The sequence below is a fragment of the Podarcis liolepis genome, assembly GCF_965112155.1.
Source record: "Podarcis liolepis genome assembly, chromosome: 3".
Taxonomy (NCBI): domain Eukaryota; kingdom Metazoa; phylum Chordata; class Lepidosauria; order Squamata; family Lacertidae; genus Podarcis; species Podarcis liolepis.
The window spans coordinates 68,226,450-68,246,844 of NC_139557.1; the positions used below are offsets into that span (position 1 = coordinate 68,226,450).

The following is a 20,395-nucleotide window of genomic DNA, read 5'->3' on the forward strand; positions in this document are numbered from 1 at the left end:
CCCCCTCAAATATTTTATTGGGGGAGGGGGGCAAAGGGACCTCAGCCCCTAGGAATTGGCTCCTGTGTTTAGATGGCTATAGCAGGCATAATTTGGTTTAAAATGGTTGTGGTGGGGAGAGTACCCAGAAGATAGGATTTCACTGAAGGCTCTCGCACCCCTGCCCCAATGTGAGCCTTGGATATTGCACTCTGAATATAACATATTCCAAAATGTATATGCAATACAGTGGATGCTTGGGTTGCAAACGTGAGCCATGCGGGATGCACGTTCGCAACCCGCGTCTGCGCACGCACGGGTTGTGATTTGGCGCATGCACGACCACCAAAATCCGGAAGTAGCCCATTCCGGTACTTCCGGGTTTTGGTGGTCCACAACCCAAAAAAACGCAACCTGAAGTGGCTGTAACCCGAGGTATGACTGTAGTTGCCTTTTCAGACACAAAGTGCTGGAATAGGTGCCAGTCTGTCAGGAGAGAGCAGCCTAAACCAAAAGGTATACATAGGTCCACTCTGTGCATGTGCAGCTTTTAGAATCTTTTGCTTGACAGGTCCCAATCTGATCTCCAAGCATTGTTTTCCCATAATGCCTGAACACCCTAGGGCTGCTGCTGCGCAGTCGCATGGAAAGGGTGTGGCTTACCTACTACGCTCACAGATGGTCTTAATTAAAAAGCAAAGTGGTAGAAAAGTCACAATCATGCATTCCCACCCTGTAATTGTGAAGCATTCACAGTGCAAATTCGCACAATTGCAGGTGGAGCTAAAAGCACTGTACCTTCAAATAAAAATAAAGTGATTCCAGAAGAGAAAAGGACTTAGATCTATAGACGGATTGAAAAAAGGCACAATTTCCCCCTTGCTGGTTGGTTAATATATGAAACAGCAATACCGAAAACAGCTTAAAAGTAAAAATAAGATAATAAATGAAGGCATTGAGACTAATTGCAGCATTTTCCTTATGTCTATATTCGGGGGGGGGGGGAACAGGGAAAGCAAACACTTGGGTGCTCTTCTAGACATTTTTGCAGGTTTTTCTGGCAACATACCAGGCAGCTTTCCACCTCTGCCTGAAGGAAAGTGTGAATTAAATAAACACTTTTAAGTTTTAAACACCAGCAACTGAACCAAAACCTCACATTGTAAACCTGCTTTGACTTAGGTAAGCTTATAATCAAAGTCTGAGGGATATATCCACACGCTTTGGGTTTGGAGAAGATTAAGTAGAAATCATGACAGAGCTATCAATAGCTTTTCATTCATCAAATGGCAAATCCCTTGACTAAACCTAGCAACATAATTTGTGCCTCAAACAACATGGAAAATAAACATGTGTCCATGGGCTTACTCCAGCCATTTTGCTCTCTGGCTTGAATCAGGGCTTACGGGATTTGTTTGCATGCATGTTATCTAGGAAACACAGTTGTGTGGGAACAAGGACACATACTAACTCACATAGATGTGCAGGAAAATGTCATGAAAGACAATGGAATGAATGTAGTTCCTGTTGTGTGTATGTGAGAGACAGACCACAGCACAGCTGCAGACAGAGTAGCTTTTATCTCCTTTGAGGTAAATATGCAGCAGTATCCTTGGGAGTCAGTGTTCTAGGAAAACCTGCAGCGATTCTGAAAATCCCTGGGCATGCTGCTTTAAGAAGCTTGGTCTAAGTCCTTTCTCTTGATTCAGAGAGCTCATGTTCAAAATAGCAGCTTGAAATCATCACATGATGGGTTTAAACAAGGTTATATACATTTAGCAAGCCTGATACACAAGTACAGTAAGTCCCCTGTGACTTGCTGTACATTCCTTACAGCCCACATCTTAACCACTTGACCTTGCTCACTTTCTAATCTAATTGTCCAGGGTCATTATTCTTCATTAACAAATATCTGTAACTTTAAAAGTAACATTATATTTTCATTACAATAACTAGTTTAAATCCTAAGTAATCTGGCATTTTTATATCATTTTAAGAATGTATGTGTGGGGAATTTTTTTTGGTACCATTAAACACTATGATATTTCTTTTTAGACGAATACATGTCTTAAAGTATTTTTATACTGAACATGCATTTACTATTATTCAAGTGCACTACATTGTATCATGAAGTCATAGAATCATGATTAAGCCGGACAGCTGGCTTCTAATAATAACTTGTAATGGTTTTTTAATTTTTTTAAAAAAAGAAGTGTAAGGTTTTTTCAGATTTCCCCCCAGCTTTATTTCAATTCTTCAAGGTATAACGATACAGATCTTAAGATCTTTAGAAAAAAAGCAAGTTGGATTCAGAAAATATAACTATGTATCTAGAACTTAAAGCATTGAAGAAGAAAATAAATCTATTTCCTAGTGACTGAGAAAGCTGTATTGCAGCTCTGATACAGGTTCACTTATAATAACATTCTCTTAGGAAATAAGTAACACATAAAATGCTATGTATAGCTTGCTGGTAATATTTAGAGTGTCTTTGGTGGTTTAAGATAAATTCAGAATGCTGATAGCAAGGATCAGAGCGTATATCCTGCTTGAAATACTTCTGTAAAACCAGTCTCCATGCCTGCCCTTTTCTGTGCCTTCCTTACAGCACATGGAAGACTGTGAAGTCAAATGCATTTTCTGCTATGGCTCATGTGTAGTTTGTGATCCTGCATTTAACTGGCAGTAAAACTAGGTGTACGGTTTCACTGAGCAAGTCACTCCGATGAGCAGGGTGGTTGTTTCCAGTTCATTTTGCTCATTCCAGAACTGCAAAGATTTGTGCTTTATAAAATGTAAGGATCTGTTTATCAGCGCTTAGCTCCCACTTAGTCACCTACTCAACATGGAAAAGGTCTAAAATAGGAAAAGAAACACATAAAAGAAAAAAATAATAATGAATCAAAATGTTCACATGCCTTGTCACATCGCAATTGCAATCAGGGAGGTCCGAATCCACACTGCGGTCATCTGCCATCTTCACGGCCCATAAATCCACCAACACCAGCATTAAGCTTTCCAGCACAAAAATTAAGAACATTCAGTCCAAAATCTTCTCAAGAGTGTGCCACACAGAGCACCATGTGCACACACAAAACGCTCACACTCCCAACAAATGTTAGTAACTCACTGCCTGATAATATGAGCCCAAGCAGTGACAAGTGGTCATGTTTCTAAATAAAACTTACATTCATCAACATGTGCCAGGGTGATCTCCTGGAATGTAGGCCACGAATGGGGGAGGGAAGGGGGGGGGAAGGCTCCACTGCACACTCTGAACAGTTGTAGACTCAACTGTCCAAGAGTCCAGGAGAAAATGTGCCCGGTTATTGTAAACAAAGCAGAGGCTTGTGTGTTTCTTTCCTTGTTTTTATGGGTAATATTGGGGTGATTTCTTTTTATAAGAGACAGAATTCCTACTGGACTATAAGAGGCAAGGGATTAAACAAATGAAAAGAGAAAGGAAAAGAGAAAAAGTTTAAGTTCAGAATAAGTTTAAGATTACTACAGCTTGAGTAAAGATACAAAAGAAATTGGCACTGAGCACATTCCTTGTTTAATGATTTTATGCAACCCACCCACCCCAAGAATGAGTATAAATAAACTTGGGCACAAACCAGCCATAGTGAAGCAAGTCTCATTGGTATTAAGGAGAGGCACACAAGCACACATGTAACACTTGTACTGACAGCAAGGGAATTTAAAATGTGTTTTAAAATGATAGACATGGACACTCTATTTTGTGGGGGAGGGAAATCATAGTAAATTTATTTATTTTTACTGAATGTATTTTTATCTACCCAATCAACCAAATGAATTACAAGGTGGTTTTAGAAATAGTATATTCATTTGAACCGGGAAATAAGTTTGAAATGTTAAAATAGCTGATTCTTATTTATTGATTCCCGTGATATCAAAGAAAGACATTTGAAAACAAAAGTGAATGATTTATAGGGGTGCTGCGTGGAAGAACAGATCACCTGGTATGGTGGAGCCGAAGCAACAGCCTCCTAGCAGCGATGTTGCTGCTGTTTACCTGGAGGGCGGCAGTGTTGAGGTTAAGGCTATGCACCTGAATGCAGCATTGAAGACAATTTTGGGCTAGATGGAACAGTGATCTGATTCCATATAAGGCAGGTTCCTATGTTCCATCCACTGCCTTCTTTGCTTTTCACTTTGCTTTGCCAAAGGTGAGCACTTCTGCATTCAGGGCAGGAGGGGAAAATGGGAGACAGGAATTGAATGGGTACTTCTCAAGTGCGTTTGGGGGGAAACCTTCCACCTCTTTCGGGATGGAAAGTTGTACATCCCCAGCCAGAATAGGTGCATGTGCAGACCATATTATTAATAAGGAAAAATTCAATGTTAGCAATTGCAACGAAAGGAATTGAAAATAAAATTTACTATGAGGTATTGTTTATTTTTATACACCACCTTTCATCACCTAGAATCCCAATATTCAGAGTCAGTGAGCTGATCCAATTTCTGTAGCCAATATTGTATTGGGTTTTATCCTCCACAAATGGAAGTCTATTTAATCCAGCAATGGATTCAATCTTGGGACTGGGGAGGGAGGCACTTTGTGCTTACCTCTCCTCCCTCCTGCAGCTCCCTGTGCCATCTCCCACCCTGTTCCAAAGGGGTTGCCAACCCTCTGAAACAGACTTCCTCAACCTTGGCCCTCCAGATGTTTTTGGCCTACAACTCCCATTAAAATCAAAGGATAAAGGTTGTTATCCACCTGGGAATATCCGTAAAGGGGCAGTATGATACTAATCTCCATAGGCAGGTGTACTGCTATATAAATACAGGTAATCAAGGAAAGAGGAGACAGGTGAAATAACCTGATGGGATTCAAAAACAGATATCGTAACACAGGCATGGGAAAGCTTTCTGAGCCCAAGGACCACAACACCCTCATGCCAGTGGTGGGAACGTCTGGAGGCAAAAGTGAGTGGAGCAACAGATGTGACCTTCACCTTGTGCAGTAGACTACATCCAAGCCATGAGAAAGCGGAACACAGAAACACACTTCTCTACCCAGGCAAGCGATAGGCCTTATCACAGTCCAAGGACACATTCCAGACCAGGCAAAAGAATTTGAGGAAGGCTGGTGAAGGGCCTGGGAAGAGTCTCAAAGGCCAGATAAAGAGGTGTGGGTGGCCTTGTTCAGCCCCAGAGTCTGAGGTTCCTTGCCCCTGCTCAAAAAGGTGAGGGGGAAGGGAAGCAAAATAACCCACTTGTTGCACTGTAATAGGTTCCTTATAAGGACGGGTTAGATGGCAAAGATGAGCGTAGAGAAAATATTATTGAACGGTTGCATGATAAAGGTTTGCAAAGTTGCATGGGATATCGAGAACGTGTTCAAAGAGATACAATCCCTCTCTCATAGCGCTAGGAGTGGAGACCACACAAAGAAACTGGCAACAGCTTCAAAATAAACAAAGGAAAGCATCTAATTACTGCCACAAGATCTGGCAACAGGACTCTAAAGCTTAGGGTCTTACTACATGTTGCAATGATTATGTGATTAGCAATTATGCCAAGGATTCTAAAAAGAAAATACAAGGCACCTCAGAGTGGCGGGGAGGATGGGTAATAGCCAGTGCTAGGTGGGGCTTAAGCCTTCTCTCCCCAGCTGCAATTCTCCACCACCACCACTAACTTGCCCTCTAGCACGTTAGAAGTGAAAAAGACCAATTGCCATGTATATTTGGAGAGAGATACATGTTGCAGTGCCTCTAACCATCTCGTTCCTCCCCACCCCAGATGTTGAAGTTAGGCTCCTTATGAAATGGAATTTAAATATATATATATACATGGTACAAAAAAACAGAACCTCTCTAGGTCCATAGATGGTTGCTTAGGGCAAACTGCCCAGTGGAGGAGCATGGCACAGAGATTTAGGCTGGCTTAGAGAGTTTCCTAAAAAGTTTCATGAGACAAAATAACCAGGTTTTAATGTGGGGCATAGCTGAGAAAGACAAGATACGCTTTATATACCTAAATAGGATTAGCTCCACTGCATTTTGTCTTTGCTTTTTCCTTCTAGGCATGAATGGCTATCATTCATTCTCACGAGGTGACATAAAGCCTGTACTTGGGGGCAACAAAAAGAACAGTACCCTCCAGCAGTGTTCCCCAAGAGCCAAAGGATCCAGATACCCCTGCTCCAACCAGCCAGCAGGCACTTCAGAGCTACTCAGGAGGAGGGACAAGCACATGGAAACACCTGCTTCGGTCGCGGCCTGGCTGAGAGCCAGGAAGCAGGGGAGCCTCCAGTGCCTGCATAAGCTCCCAGTCTGAGCTGCTTCACTGATGAGGCAACAGCTCTCATCTAAACTCCAGCCTCCTTGACCTGGGGAAATGGACAGTAAAGGTGCAATGAGGGAGAAGCTGCCTCCCTGGCCTGACAAAATGGTGCAGCCACCATTGAGGACTTCATGAAAGCAGATCAGTGTTCTATGAACTGCTGAGCTGTGATGACACAGTTGAAATCGAGCAAAACATTTGGGAGGTTTGAGAGGAAGCAGCAGAATCCAAATAGAAGCAACTCATTTAGTTAAATTAGGAATGCATTAGAAAGCATTCTAAGCAGGATAGTGTGTGTGTGTGTGTGTGTGTGTGTGTGTGTGTGTGTGTAAAAATGGCCTTTGGACTTACTGAGTGGCCAGCTACTGCTCTTTATAGGATTGATAAATTTGGAGACACTGTTCTGCAAACCATTTGTACAAAATAAACAAAAATGGTTTCAGAATGCATGTACAGCTCTAGGTCTACTGTTTTCTATAAAACCACATCCTGAGGAGCCAAACAGGTGTTGTAAGAAATACCACTTCCTGTTATAATGAGACTAATGTCTGTGTCTTGGCATCTGCTTTGAAAAATACAAACCTTTACAGGAGAGTAAATGGTGTAAAAGTGGCCACAATGGCTAGAGTAGACTTTACCAACCAGTTTCCCTCTAAAGGTTTTGGACAAACTCCCATCATTACTGTCTGTTGGATAGCTCAGCTGGTTAGAGTGTGATACTGACAATGCCAAGGTTGCAGGTTTGATCCCCGTATGGGACAGCTCCATATTCCTGCATTGCAGGGGGTTGGACTAGATGATCCTCAGGGTCCCTTCCAACTCAACAATTCTATGATTCTATGATCCCTGCCTGTTGGGCCATGCTGACTGGGGCTGATGGGCATAGGAGTCCAAAACATGTGGAGGGCACCAGTTTGAGAAAGGCTGGCTACACCTTACAGAGTTTTGCACAGCATAGGGCAAAGATTCAGAGCAATGACAGCCAGACTGCTGACTCTAGCTGCATACACACTTTTCATTCTAGAATCAATGAAGACTGAGTACTTGTTTTTCCCCTATGCAGTCATACACACAATCTAAATCTAGTGTGGAGTAATGGTTAGAGTGTTGGAATAAGACCTGGGAGAGCAGGGTTCGAATTCCCACTCCGCAATGAAATTCCCTGGGTGACCTTGGGCCAGTCACTGTCACCATCTCTTAGCCTATCCTACCTCACAAGATTGTTGTGAGGATGAAATGGGGAAGAGAAGAACCGTGTACACCACCTTGAGATCCTTGGAATATAAAGGTGGTATAGAAATGCAATAAACAAATAAAAATAGATGTATTGTTTTGTCTCTAAAAACACTTCTTGAGAAACTGGTTTCATTTTGAAAATAAACGCTCACTGCAGATTGATTCTGCACTGTCTTGTCTTGTGTTCTTTTTTTTTTTTACCCACAAAAAATTTTTTTTGGGGGGGGGCAGGGGTTGTTACATAAGAGCCCCAGATGCATTTGAATTGTGTAACCTAAATTTGCAGGTATACAGTTGAATCATACCTGCAAAAAAGCCACAGCCTGAAAGCAGCCTAGATACCCTTACAATACACACAGTTATAGGTTGAGCGCCAGTATCAAATTTCAAAACAAACACAGACATTATATGTCAGGTACTATGGATCATGAAGAATAAATGCCAAGAAAGAAGGACAGTAAGAAGGATGATGGTTGGTTAAGGTAAAGCTTCAACTTTGTGTTTAGCCTGCTGTGATGATCATCAACACAAGCAGCATCTATTTTACCTGGCTGCAATGAGATCCAGAAGATGCTGCCATCTGTCATTGACCTTGCCAAGTTTGTACTCAATCTCCAAAGCTTTGCTTTCATGGCTTGCTTTAGCAAGTCGCTCTCCCATTTGCTGGAGCTGGACTTTATTCTCTTGAGCGACCGCAATTTCATCTTGATAATCCTGGATGACAGAGGGATTGAGAGAGATCATAAAGCTTATTCACAACACCCTCCAGCTGAAGACTATAAAAAACAGGTACTTTTTAATGCTTGTTTCAACAAAGCCTTGCAGAACATTTAAATCATACAGTAGCTAAAAACAATGTTCCTTCCTATTGCTTACCTAGCAGCAATGACATAATGACATAATAAGAATGAAATACAGACACAAATTATTACACTAGATTATTTCCAAGTGCTTACCTAGCTTAATGTAACTGTCTAAACTGAGAATGTTTGAAGAAAGGTCTACAAAAGAAATTCAGAAGCACTGTACCTTTTTGAGTTTTTCTATCATTTCTTCAATGAGGATATCTCCATTCTGGGAAACTTTACTCTCCATTTGTGTCAACCATTCACAGAGCTCCTTGTTCTTCTCACTGAAGACTGCCCACTCATTCAGTCTCTCACTCACCTGCTGCCGTCTCAAGGAAACCTTTAAAAATTTGTAGAAGGAAATAAATAAATAAAATCACACTGTGACAAAAACAGAGTCCTTGAGCTGCCGTACAGGTGTTTCTGCACTGAAGAGAGAAGTGCAGACAAAACCTTTCACGACTCCTTTAACAGCTTAATGATCATGGTTAATCTCAGGATACTTCTGGATCAAATCCCATTTAAGTCAGGAAGGCATTTTCAAATACTGGAGGTCACACAAAGATGAACTGTAGTCTTCAGTATTATGCACAGGCTCTGTTCTACTGTCCTAGGTGTGTTGAGGTGAGGACATCCCCATATAAGCTGAAAGGGTGTCCTAGAACCTTCCTACAAGTCAATATTTCTGTGTGGCAGCAGCAAGGCCTTGGTACTCCCTGCTTATTGACATTAGGCAGACACCCTTGCTATACTGTTTTAGATGCCTGCTAAAATAAAATAAAATAAAATAAAATAAAATAAAATGATTTCAGTAATCCAACCCAGACACATAAATTAGTTATGTATACATGGGTTTTATTTTACATTTGCTGATTTTATATTGTTTTATGTACACTGCTTGGAGATTGTTTTAATTAACTGGCATATATTTTTTCTTCATACACACACATATATACATAAAAATAAATAAATATAGGCCAGTCTAGGTTTGCCTTGAGTTAATATGAAACAGAGAGTTGCTATTTGAATTCATACTTTAAATTGGGGGGGGGGGGGGAGGACAAAAATTATCTTAACATTTAGCATGTGAGGAAGACTTCATCATGAAATGAGAACTGAGGCAAACTTTACGTCACTGCAGATCTAGACTGAAATACTTTTACTGCTCACACTAATAATTTAATCTATATTTGCCCAACAGGCATTTAAAAAATAAAAGCCATGCAAGTAAACTGGCAACTCAATCCATAAATATGGCCACTATTGGCACCAGATTATATACAAGTAATATGCCCCCAAGCCACAAATCCCATGGATTTGCTTGTCCTTTTCTAGCCAACATACCTAAAGACATGAAGGATGACATCAAAAAAGCAATAAGCAGTAAGTCTTGGGGAGATAGTACAGCAGGAAAATAATAGGTGTCTGGTTTAACAAGATGACCCCTGCGTATGAAATCATAAGTACTCTGTTTTGATCTTAAAATGTAGACTAAAGGAAGATTAGGAAGATTCAAGAAGATCTTGAGAGAAAATGCCCTGCTATTTTTCAAGACAATAGTATGACTACAATCTAACGGCATCCTACTTACTGCAGCTGTTTCATCTTTTCTATAAGTGCAGCTCCTTCTGAGTTTACATAAGCTTCTCCACTGAGGAAGTGAACACTTCATAAAATGACTGCAGCAGGCCCCCGTTTTTGTGTATTTTAAGCTGAGATGAAATGATACCCCATTTCCTTTTGCGGTTCTCCACACACTAGCATTAGCAAAAGTGTGGTTCTAGCAACCCTGCTTGTAAATTCTCCTCTAGCGCACAGTATAACCATCAGATGGCAAAAGGCTGGTAAGTCTAAGTTTGTAGCATGTCAATCCTTACTTTTTCTAATTGAATGAATAAAGTTAGGGGCTTCCTGGGCTGGTGCAACTGTCTGTAACTTCTTACTGGTTCTCATATTGCACTGGAAGTTGCTTACTGGTTTAAGAGGGTTTGTTATTATTATTTTTAAATGATGCTGTTTTCTACTCAAAATTGAAACTAATCCTACAATTGTTATGCATGCTGTTCATGCATTCAGACCTTTCTATAACAAAAGCAGTATCATATGGAAGCCCCATTTGTATCCCCCGTCCCCAATTTATACATTTATTTTTGAACAATTTCAATAGACTATTATACAAAACAGAACTACAGATACACAAACACAAAGAAAGGGAACGGGTGGGGAGCAGGCACATGTAGCTGAGATTCAATATCAATGAAAGTCTACTGTCTATTCACAGAAGTCCATACAAAGAGTCCCAACAGAGCTCCATTTGTGACTAAGACAACCCCATAAGCTTTGCAGCCAATGGGACTATGTCTCTTTATTACACATATACACACCAACTTTCCTTCAAGCAGCTCCTGGACCTGTATCAAGGCTGCTCAAGAGAGCTTCATTGTTGAGCAGGAAATTCTAACCCAAATTTCCCACATCTAAACTCAACACTCCAGATGTTACACTACACTGGTTCTCTGCTCTGACCTAAAGGTTTGGTGCAACCTAATGGTGAATGCCCCCCCCATGAATTATACTATTTTACCTGGTGACACAGTTCTTCCCATTGTCTGTGCAGTAGTTCAATGCGCTCATTGAGAACTGATATATCATCTGCACTGATAAAAGAGGACAGAGTCTCCTTCAGCAGAGCTAGGTGGGCAAGATCATCTGTCCACCCCTCAGCAGCACTCTCTAGCTCCTGGATTGGAAGAAGAAATTCTATAAGGCATTGGAATATTTGAGAAATACACCTTTATTATCTGCTTTTGGTGATTCTGTGCAGTACTATAGAAGAGTAACTCTTTTCTAACATTAAATCATTATAATTAAATAAAAATAGTTATCAAAAGCTTCCTATCCTAAATAAGAGCAGCAAAAAACAAGTATCTGGGTTCTGGTTCTTTGGCTCAATTCAAACATTCTGGCTTTGAAACATCCTTCCCCCAGCACAGTTGATCTGATCAAAACTGGAGCCCTTCTAAAGGCCTGATTTTAAGCAAAACTTGAGATGTTGGGACATCTGATCAAGGCCCCTCCCCAAATCTGGTTTGACTCTGTGGCCCAGCAGTATAGGCTAGTCTGCCTCATTTTCTGAACAATGGTTGCCGCAGCCACTTTTATGCCATTGCAGCTATATAGCATCTCCTTTGGGGCCAGAGTCCCTTATGCAGGAGCGTTTTTACCTTACAACGAATCTGTTCTGTGTGGAGTTCATCATGATGGTCTGGCAGTGGCTGGGAGAGCTTCTTCTTGAATGATTTTAACTTTTCCAGAGAATCTGCTATGCCTTTTTCACATTTCTCCCAGTCCTGAAGGGAGAGGGTGTGGGGAAAGACAATATGAATGTAATTTTCAGAATCCGGGCAAGGAAAGAATACAGAGAATATGCAAAAAAGAAAAGAAAAGGGTGATGCAATTGACCAATGCTTCCTCAAAGTTACTCTAAGTGTTTTAACTAGTTTGCAAAGAATCATGAAAAATATAATGAGAACAAGATCTCATCTCTACAACGCAGGGCTGGGGGACATGGGTTCCTCTAGCTGTTGCTGGACTCCCAACTCTCATCCACCTCAGCCAACATGAGCAGGGATGATGAGTTGTAGTCCAGCAACACCTGGAAAGCCACAGGTCCCAAACCCCTGATATGAGAAGGCAGTTATGAAGAGAGACATGGACAGAGCTGGGGTCAGTGACTTTGTCTTTCTCACAGAGGCATTATAAAACAGCATTATTTGAAGTGGTGAATTCATTAAGTAAACTTACTTTTAACAAGAATGTAAGCTGTTTCTTCTGTTCCTCAAGTTTGAGGCTAGCCAATTTCCAGCACTCCTGGATTTCTGAAAGTTCAGACTGTAGGGATGTTTCTGTCTCACCATCAGCACAGAGTAACAGCTGCTTCCCTCCTTCCACTGTTAAGATGTAGCTTCCTTGCTGGCGAAGGAGAACTTTTTCTTTAAGCTGCAAAGACCAGTGACATTCTTCTAGCATCATTCTGGTTTTTTTCACAATACTTTCTTTGATGGATCAGAACTACTGTAAATCCCAAACTATTATAAGTACTCTTATTCTTTTTATCTAAAGAAGATTTTTTTTTTGCAATAGTTACCTGCCTTATGTCAAAGAAAGAACTAGTAGTATCTACAATAAAGAGGCACCTACCAACAATTTCATTTGCTGTTCCTCAGGGCATGGGAGAAAGGGGGAAAATAACCTATTTTCTCTTTCCTCTCTCTTTCTTTTCTGCTCTCCCTTCTCTTTTTTTATGAATCCTTTTTATTTTTCTCTGTATCTTTCCCAAAATAACTCTCTTCCCCCTCTATCTTTTATCCCTCTACACACATGCCTCCTACTACTGGGAGGCCACCCCATATACTGAAAATGATAGTTAGAAAATGTGTTACCAAAATATTTGCAAAGCCTTTTTAAAAAAAATTACATTTCACTCTTCCTTAGAATGCTCAGCAATTTACATCGGTTTCCCAGTTTCTCTCATACAGCACCTACAAAATACAGCAGGCACCCCCAACCTGCTACAACTCCCATTGTCCATAGCTAACAGGACCAGTGGACAGGGATGATGGGAATTGTAGTCCAAAACATCTGGAGGGCTGAAGGTTGGGGATGCCTGAAATATAGGAATGCTGTAGCATCAGCTACCCTTCAGAAACAGTGTCTGATGCCTCCCTTCCCTTTCCCCATATTCAGTTTCAGAACTTTAGTGCTATTATCCTTTTCTTTTACTGTTTATCAGCACAACTGCAGGAGAGACTCCTTTCATTGTCTTCTTTTATCCCAGTTACTACAAATTCCCAATACTTCATACCTATCTACACTATGAATCTGTATATAAGATTTGAATTTGGCTGGTGAGCATTAAGGTTCAAGGACTCCCTAAAGATGTACACCAAAGAAGTGCACCTGGAACAAGCCATTCACAGCAAATCTGGGGAATAAGCAGCAATTAGGTATGGCTAATGGGGAATCAGCCAGATGCTAGGCTGATATTTTATATAATATCCTTTGTATGTATTTTATACCAATTGCGGCTACAACGGATGAATGTATTCACTTTTTACTTACAGCAAAAATTGCACTTAATTCCAGTTTTATAACTTTAAGGGCCTGCCAAGGTTTACCTGCATTTCATCCAGCAATGCTCTAGCCTGCTGCAGTGGTATAGGAACATTGCCCAGCCCACTTGCTGTCTGACCAGACACTTCCATCAGCCACTTGCGCAATTTCTCTGCCATCTCTCTGTAGCGTTGCCACTGGCGAATCTGACTGTCAATTATGCCCCGCCTCTGCTGGGCTCTGCGAATCACCCCTTGCCACTGATTACTGAGGAGGGCCAGTTTCAGATTAAACTCATCCCTATAAGAAGAAAGGGCACAAAATGAAGGATTCATTCAGCCAAACAGCACCAAGAGAGCTTCCAAAAACTGTAGTGTCTGTGAACATGATATGCTTTAATTTAACAAAAATTGGTTGATGTCAGAGCTCCAATTCTAAGGTCTTATTATCATACTTCTGGTGTGATCAGAGGAGCTAAAGCTAAGGCAGCTGGAATAGCCAGGACCTTTGTCTCTAAGGTTTCGTTGTGATACTACAGAGTATCTGCAAAGTTCTTTGAAAGAATCAATGAGGGCAGATGAGGAGCAAACAAAAACAAAGTTCAAGGGTAAGATTATAAAGACCGCAAAATTCCACCCGGCTTCTGATATGTCCTGTATACATATATTCCATTTTATTGCTAGACATGGCAATTTAGTCATCTTGGCTTAAGTATTTATCAGCATATAAACACTTGTATGTTTCGTCTAGACCAGAGTATTTCTATGAGAAACATTTTTACTGAAGTGCATTTTCCTCAACACTCTAGAGATGAAAGCACCCCTGTGACTGTTCTTTAGGTTCACTCTGCTCCATCTTCCTTCTGACTGAAGGTTAAGAATGTCAAAAGTAATTTTTGAAATCAACACATGCAAAGTTTGCCGCAGCTAGCAGTTTCTCCTGGTCACTTTTGATTTTTCCATCTGAGTAACTGACACGAACAATCACCTAAGTACACTGACAAAGCACAAGCTGAAAAATAATATTTTGATGAAATTTATTCCTTTTTGTGCTGCTTGGCAATGCACACAACTGCTTGTACATATCAGTAAGATGGAGGAAAAAGAGGGATAAACAAAAGTTGGTCAGACTGTGATCTCTTACAAAGTTCAGTTTTTAAAAAGCGCAATAATGAACTGAAGAAAAATAATGGCATAGCACTACTTCAGAAAGAAGAGCAGCATTCAAGAAGAACTTTTGTTGCCTAATATTTTTTCCCAGTGCCCAAGAAGCTTAAACCCAGCATTTACATCTCCCACATCTTCCAACTTCACCTTCATTAGAGAGTCAACTGGACTTTTGTAAAGGGAGTCCAAAAGGATGCTAAAGGAGGGAAAAAATTATTTGTAGCTGTCTCCACTGTAGAAGATTTATTTTGTTTTATTTCTTATTCACCCTTTACCATAAGGTTCCATGGAAGCTTACAACAATAAAATATACCATTTCAGATCACTGTGCCTGAACTAACTTTTTCCAGGAGAGGAATACAAGGAACTGTGGCCAACAGTGGTATCAAGAGAAAAAGCCCTAGGTGTTACTGAGAGACTACTAGATCAACAATAGTAACACACAGGACCCAGCTAACATCCTTAAGAAAGCAACTCCCTTATGAGGAAAGGTTTCACCAATGGGAGCTTTTCAGTTGAGTAAGAGGAATATAAAATAATTAAATGATGCATGGTATGGAGAAAATGGACCCCCCAAAGCTTTTCTCCCTCTTTCACACCACTAGAACCTGGGATCACCCAATATAGCTCAATGCTGGAAGTCAGGACAGACAAAAGGAAGTACTTCTTCATGAATAATTAAACTTTTGGAATTTGCTACCAGAGAAGATAGTGATGGCCACAAAACTGGACAGTGTTAAAAGAGGATTAGACCATGTCATGAAGGATAAGTCTGTCAATGGCTACTAGTTATCATGGGGGTGTACTACCTCCAGTTGGAAGTACTATGTCTCTACAGACTAGCTGCTGGGAATCCCAAGTGCAAAGAGTGTTAATGTGCTCAGACTCTGCTTGGGGGCATTCTGCAGGCCATGGAGGCTGGATTCTGATCCAGAAGGCTCTTCTAGTATTCTAGTTGTAAAGGTTATAAGAAAGTTCTTCTAGGAAAAGGCAGGGGGGAGCCTATTTTTCCTGGCAATTTGTGTTAGCACAAATAAGGATACCATTAAACTGGAAGGAAAAATGAAATGCTATCATTAGGTATACTACAATAATCTGAATATTGTATCTGCTGCTGTGGACAATTTCCCAGGCTATTCTTCTGAATGAACTATCCAATTTAACTTTCATTTGAAGAAGAACACAGTTGGCAGCTGGATGTCCAAACGGTTGTACAAGAAAGCAGGGGGAACAAATCAACAACAAAACCCTTCAGCCCACCCACCAGCTGGCTGTGGAAGCTTCAGTGCAGCAAAACAGAATGGAAACTGTGGTGTAGCTGGAATTAGTGTGTACACATTTGTGTGTGCAAAATGCCAGCAGTCCTGTGCTGACCTACTGCTAACCGAGCAACTGCTTTTTCAGAGGAAAAAACACAGGGGCATGTGTTCAGAAAATCCAACAAATTTTGCACTTTATGTGGTTGACACTTTGAGTAGAGCAGAGAACAGAGAAAAATTCTGCAGAATTATAAAGAGTCAAGTTCTGCACATTCTTACCTGTCATCCACCTGTCCTTGCTCAAGAAGGTGCTGACCATCCATGATGATGGAATGTAAAATCTGCTGCCGACTAAACATCTCTGCTTGGAATAGCTAGCGTGTTAGAAGTTTAAAAAAGAAGGGAAAAAAAGGGGGGGGTCAAATAAGCTTAAGGACACTGAAGCATTTGGCTCCAAAACAATTTTTCCACTTAGTCAGTATTCTTAGAATTCAGCTTTTTTAACAGACTGCTCTAAACAAACAAAGTAACTGGTTATTGGTACCAATTGACCTAAGTACAGTTTCCCAAAGCCTGGATGACTCGTTAAGTAATCAGGATCAAAGTGTCTGGGTTTTTTTTTGTGGTTTTCAAGTTATTTGGTCTATGCCATGAAAATTGAGAGCACCAAATTTTTAATCCTGTTTTATATTAATGATAGTATATTGCTTTCTATGATGTATAAGCACTGTAACACATTTCAAGTAGTGTTTGCTAGAGATTTTCCTTTTGCTTGTTTAATCTTTTGTTACACAACAGGGGGAAGAAACTTCATTTTAAAGGGAAAAACCCTGGAAGCATACTGTATTCTAAACACAAACACACACATTGCTTTTTCAACTTTTAAGATAGCATGGCTGAGCATTCCTCGTTATGTTTACAGCCTGTTCCCTAGAGACCTCTGGTGGCAATAAGCTCCACTGTTAGCTTCCCACAATGGAAGACTTTAAAAATGGAGACAGAAGAATCGCATTACAGGTGAAGGAATATGCAATGATATATTAGCATGTTTAGCCTGATAGATTAAAAAAAATGACCAAGGGCTTCAGTTACTGACCTACTGAAGCATTATTTCCCTCCCACCCACTTTAAAAATAAATATCCCAGGATCCTGCATATATGAATACCCACAGATCTGACAGTTCAGTCTATGACCTTTCAACAGTGAGGACAACAGGAGACAACAGCCCAACTCCCAATGTCACCCTCAGACAGAGCCATCTATTTAACTGAAGTTTTTATATATACTCAAAACCAGATTTCCTATAGATGATATAAGGATTTGAAGGAAGTAATGTACCCCAGAATATATTTACCCTTAACAACTTGGGACCAGTTTATCTAGGAGATTGCCTTGCCCCACATGTGCCCACTTGACTGCTACAATGAAGAAGAAGAAGAAGAAGAAGAAGAAGAAGAAGAAGAAGAAGAAGAAGAAGAGGAGGAGGAGGAGGAGGAGGAGTTTGGATTTGATATCCCGCTTTATCACTACCCGAAGGAGTCTCAAAGCGGCTAACATTCTCCTTTCCCTTCCTCCCCCACAACAAACACTCTGTGGGGTGAGTGGGGCTGAGAGACTTCAGAGAAGTGTGACTAGCCCAAGGTCACCCAGCAGCTGCATGTGGAGGAGCGGAGACGCGAACCCGGTTCACCAGATTACGAGTCTACTGCTCTTAACCACTACACCACACTGGCTCTCAATGTGGTAGAATTGGCTTAACCACTACACCACACTGGCTCTCAATGTAGTAGAAACTGGCTCTCAATGGGTGGAATTGGCTAACTACAGGTACCGTATAATACCCATTTGTCTTTCTAAGTCCTCAGTCATTTAGTGTGGCAGCTCCTGCACTTTGGAGCTCCCTGTCTGCTGAGATCAAGCCGGCGCCTTCACTGTACTCTTTTTGGCACCTGCTAAAAACATTAATGTTTAGACAAGCCTAGTCAGATGCTTAAACACTTGAAGTAATTTGTAATATGTTTTAGCATTTTAACTTTTGTGTGTTTTAAAGTATGGTTGTGAATTTTTCTTGATTGTATTGTTTTAGCTTTTTGTAATCAGCTTTGAGTTTGTTTTTACAACCAAATAGTATATAAATTTTATGAAATATAGCTAGATGATAGATAGATAGATAGATAGAGGATGAGGAATGGACTGAACAAATCAAACTATGAAAATCATTTGACAAAGTAAGACTTCAAATAAATTAACACCTGACTCAAGTACCCTCTTCTAGTTGTAGAACTCAGACTAAGCACTCTCTACAGTCATCTTGCACAGTACATTGTGCAGAAATTCTTCTTCTTCATCATCATTATTATTGATTAAATTTATATATACCACCCTTCATATCTGTAGATCCTAGGGTGGTTCACACGCAGCAGTTCCTACGGCTGATACCAATGGACTTCCAGCTCAAATATAACACAGTTAATCAGAATGAGTGAAGAAGGTGTATGGAAGATGACAAAACCTAACACTTGAACAACAAACGCTTACGGTTGCAGTGGTTGCAATCTACAAACCACTGATCAATCCAGCCACAGATTGGATTGTCAGTTTGCTCATTTTTTCATTACAACTTGCCTCGTGCGCCCTCTGCTGTTCCAAAAGAAGTTGGTAGTTTCCTGAAATCTCAGCAGCCAATTTCTGTTCCGTCTGAACCAAGAATTCCATCCAAGTCTCACATTTTTCTAGGAAGGTCTGTTGCTGCAGCATGAAGGATTGCAGCTTACTGCAAGGATAAAAGAGTGATTCAGTAACACCTCAGAGCTTGCTAAAACAAATTTACAGCAGTTCTTAAGGGAGCCATTTCACTTCACTTTGGCCTAAATGAGATTATTTATTTATTCATACTGGGTATTTTTTAAAAAGAAAAAGTACGTACATAAAAATTAATTTAAAACAACTACCACAGTAAATAAACACACACATTTCTGCTTGCTTATTTCATTAGTTTGAATGTTAGAAGAATATGTTTTCCCCACTTAAAATGTACCTTTAGTTCATAAACAAAAACCCACAGCTACCTTCATTTTGGAAGAACTGATTTAGCAAAGCAACCTCTGTTTCAATAAATGAAGTGATTCGCTCATTGTTGCTCTTTCAGATAATTCACTAGTAAGTACAGGAGATTACTGTCAGGTAAGTGGGTACAGGAGGGCAATTTCAGGAATGAGTCTTCTCAAGCTTCCCACGGGTACTAACGCTGTGCGCACACACACACATGGGGTTGTGCCCCTGCTCACTTCAAGCAGGGCCCCAAAGTTGGCAGGCAGAGGAACTAGCTGAGCTGGGGCAGGGGGAGGAGGGCTGCTGCAGCCTGCTGCGGCTGCCCCCTCCAAAGTTTGCTTGGGCTGCCCATCTACAATCTTTCATTTGTGCTGAAATGTGTTGTCATGCTGTAGTTTGCAGCAGCACCTGTTGGCAGCCAAACTGCAGCACGACAACACATTTTTATAGAAACAAGTAGAACTAGCTTTCCCAACCTGGTACCCTCCAGATACTATGGATTATAAAAAGCCCCAGCTAGCACAGTTGTGGTCCAAAAATATCTGTAACGTACCAGGTTAGGGAAGACTAATGGAGATTATTCTGCTTTCAGGAACACAGTTGAATCCATCAAACTTTTAATTTCTCCCAGTCTTATGAAACTATAGAATAAGTTTAAAAACCAAGCCTGGAAGCATCAGATTTATTTAACCATGCTACATTAAACCTCCATTCAGTCCAAGTTAAAACTTTGGTCCTTTATAAGTTGTCCCACCTGAATCTTTCTGTGGTTTGTGACGAAATAATGGACCAATGCCTATTTAGATTTTGCATCCTTTTGATTTCTTTATCATTCAGGGGTAGTCTATATCCCAGCTCATTCAGACGATCCATATCTGGTGCCATGCTGCTGAATTTTAACATCTGGCGCTGTATAGTGACAGGGAACAAAGAAGTAATCAGAGCATATGGGCTAGGGTGCTGATCATCAGAGAACCAGAATGAACATACATATCAGTGCTTTTATGGATATTCATGTAAGATGCCTTTCATATTTTAGCACAATTTTAGATTTTAGACACATCCATTACAACAATAAAACATATTCAGTTTAAATCCTTGTGTTCTGCTGGAAAACAACAACTCACAGTTTACTTTATTGGGGAAAAGGTTCCCTGAAGTGTTTGTTCTCATTAAACATACTTTGGTATCAAACAAATTTTGCAAGTAAAAAAAAAATCCATGCTTCTGTCCTAACTCACTTTAAGCTCTTCCATTCTATTCCGTATTGTGGACAGATCAGATGAACTACTTGGGTCTTGTTCTTTTAGCACTTCTTCAGCTTGCTTTATCCAATCCTCTAGTCCTCCTAGGCTCTTGGAAAATGTCTGGTAATCTTGAACCCCAGCCTTGGATTAGAAAAAAAGGAAAGGAAAGGTCATAAATTATGAA

General features: G+C 40.5%; 1 protein-coding gene across 21 annotated transcripts in view; it reads right to left on the bottom strand.

Moving 5' to 3' along the window:
* SYNE1 (spectrin repeat containing nuclear envelope protein 1) overlaps positions 1-20,395 on the bottom strand; it is a 273,458-nt gene that overhangs the window by 39,667 nt on the left and 213,396 nt on the right. For 20 of the 21 annotated variants that reach the window (XM_083496328.1, XM_083496315.1, XM_083496320.1 and 17 more), the window contains 10 exons: positions 20,206-20,352; positions 19,719-19,873; positions 18,539-18,686; positions 16,192-16,286; positions 13,553-13,787; positions 12,180-12,374; positions 11,600-11,725; positions 10,960-11,115; positions 8,557-8,715; positions 8,075-8,241 (listed from right to left, as the gene is read on the bottom strand). In XM_083496328.1, the coding sequence (XP_083352454.1) occupies positions 8,075-8,241; positions 8,557-8,715; positions 10,960-11,115; positions 11,600-11,725; positions 12,180-12,374; positions 13,553-13,787; positions 16,192-16,286; positions 18,539-18,686; positions 19,719-19,873; positions 20,206-20,352 (1,583 nt within the window). Of the gene's footprint in view, positions 1-2,897; positions 3,106-8,074; positions 8,242-8,556; positions 8,716-10,959; positions 11,116-11,599; positions 11,726-12,179; positions 12,375-13,552; positions 13,788-16,191; positions 16,287-18,538; positions 18,687-19,718; positions 19,874-20,205; positions 20,353-20,395 lie in introns of those variants that run through there. The other variant, XM_083496318.1, reaches the window with a different exon arrangement.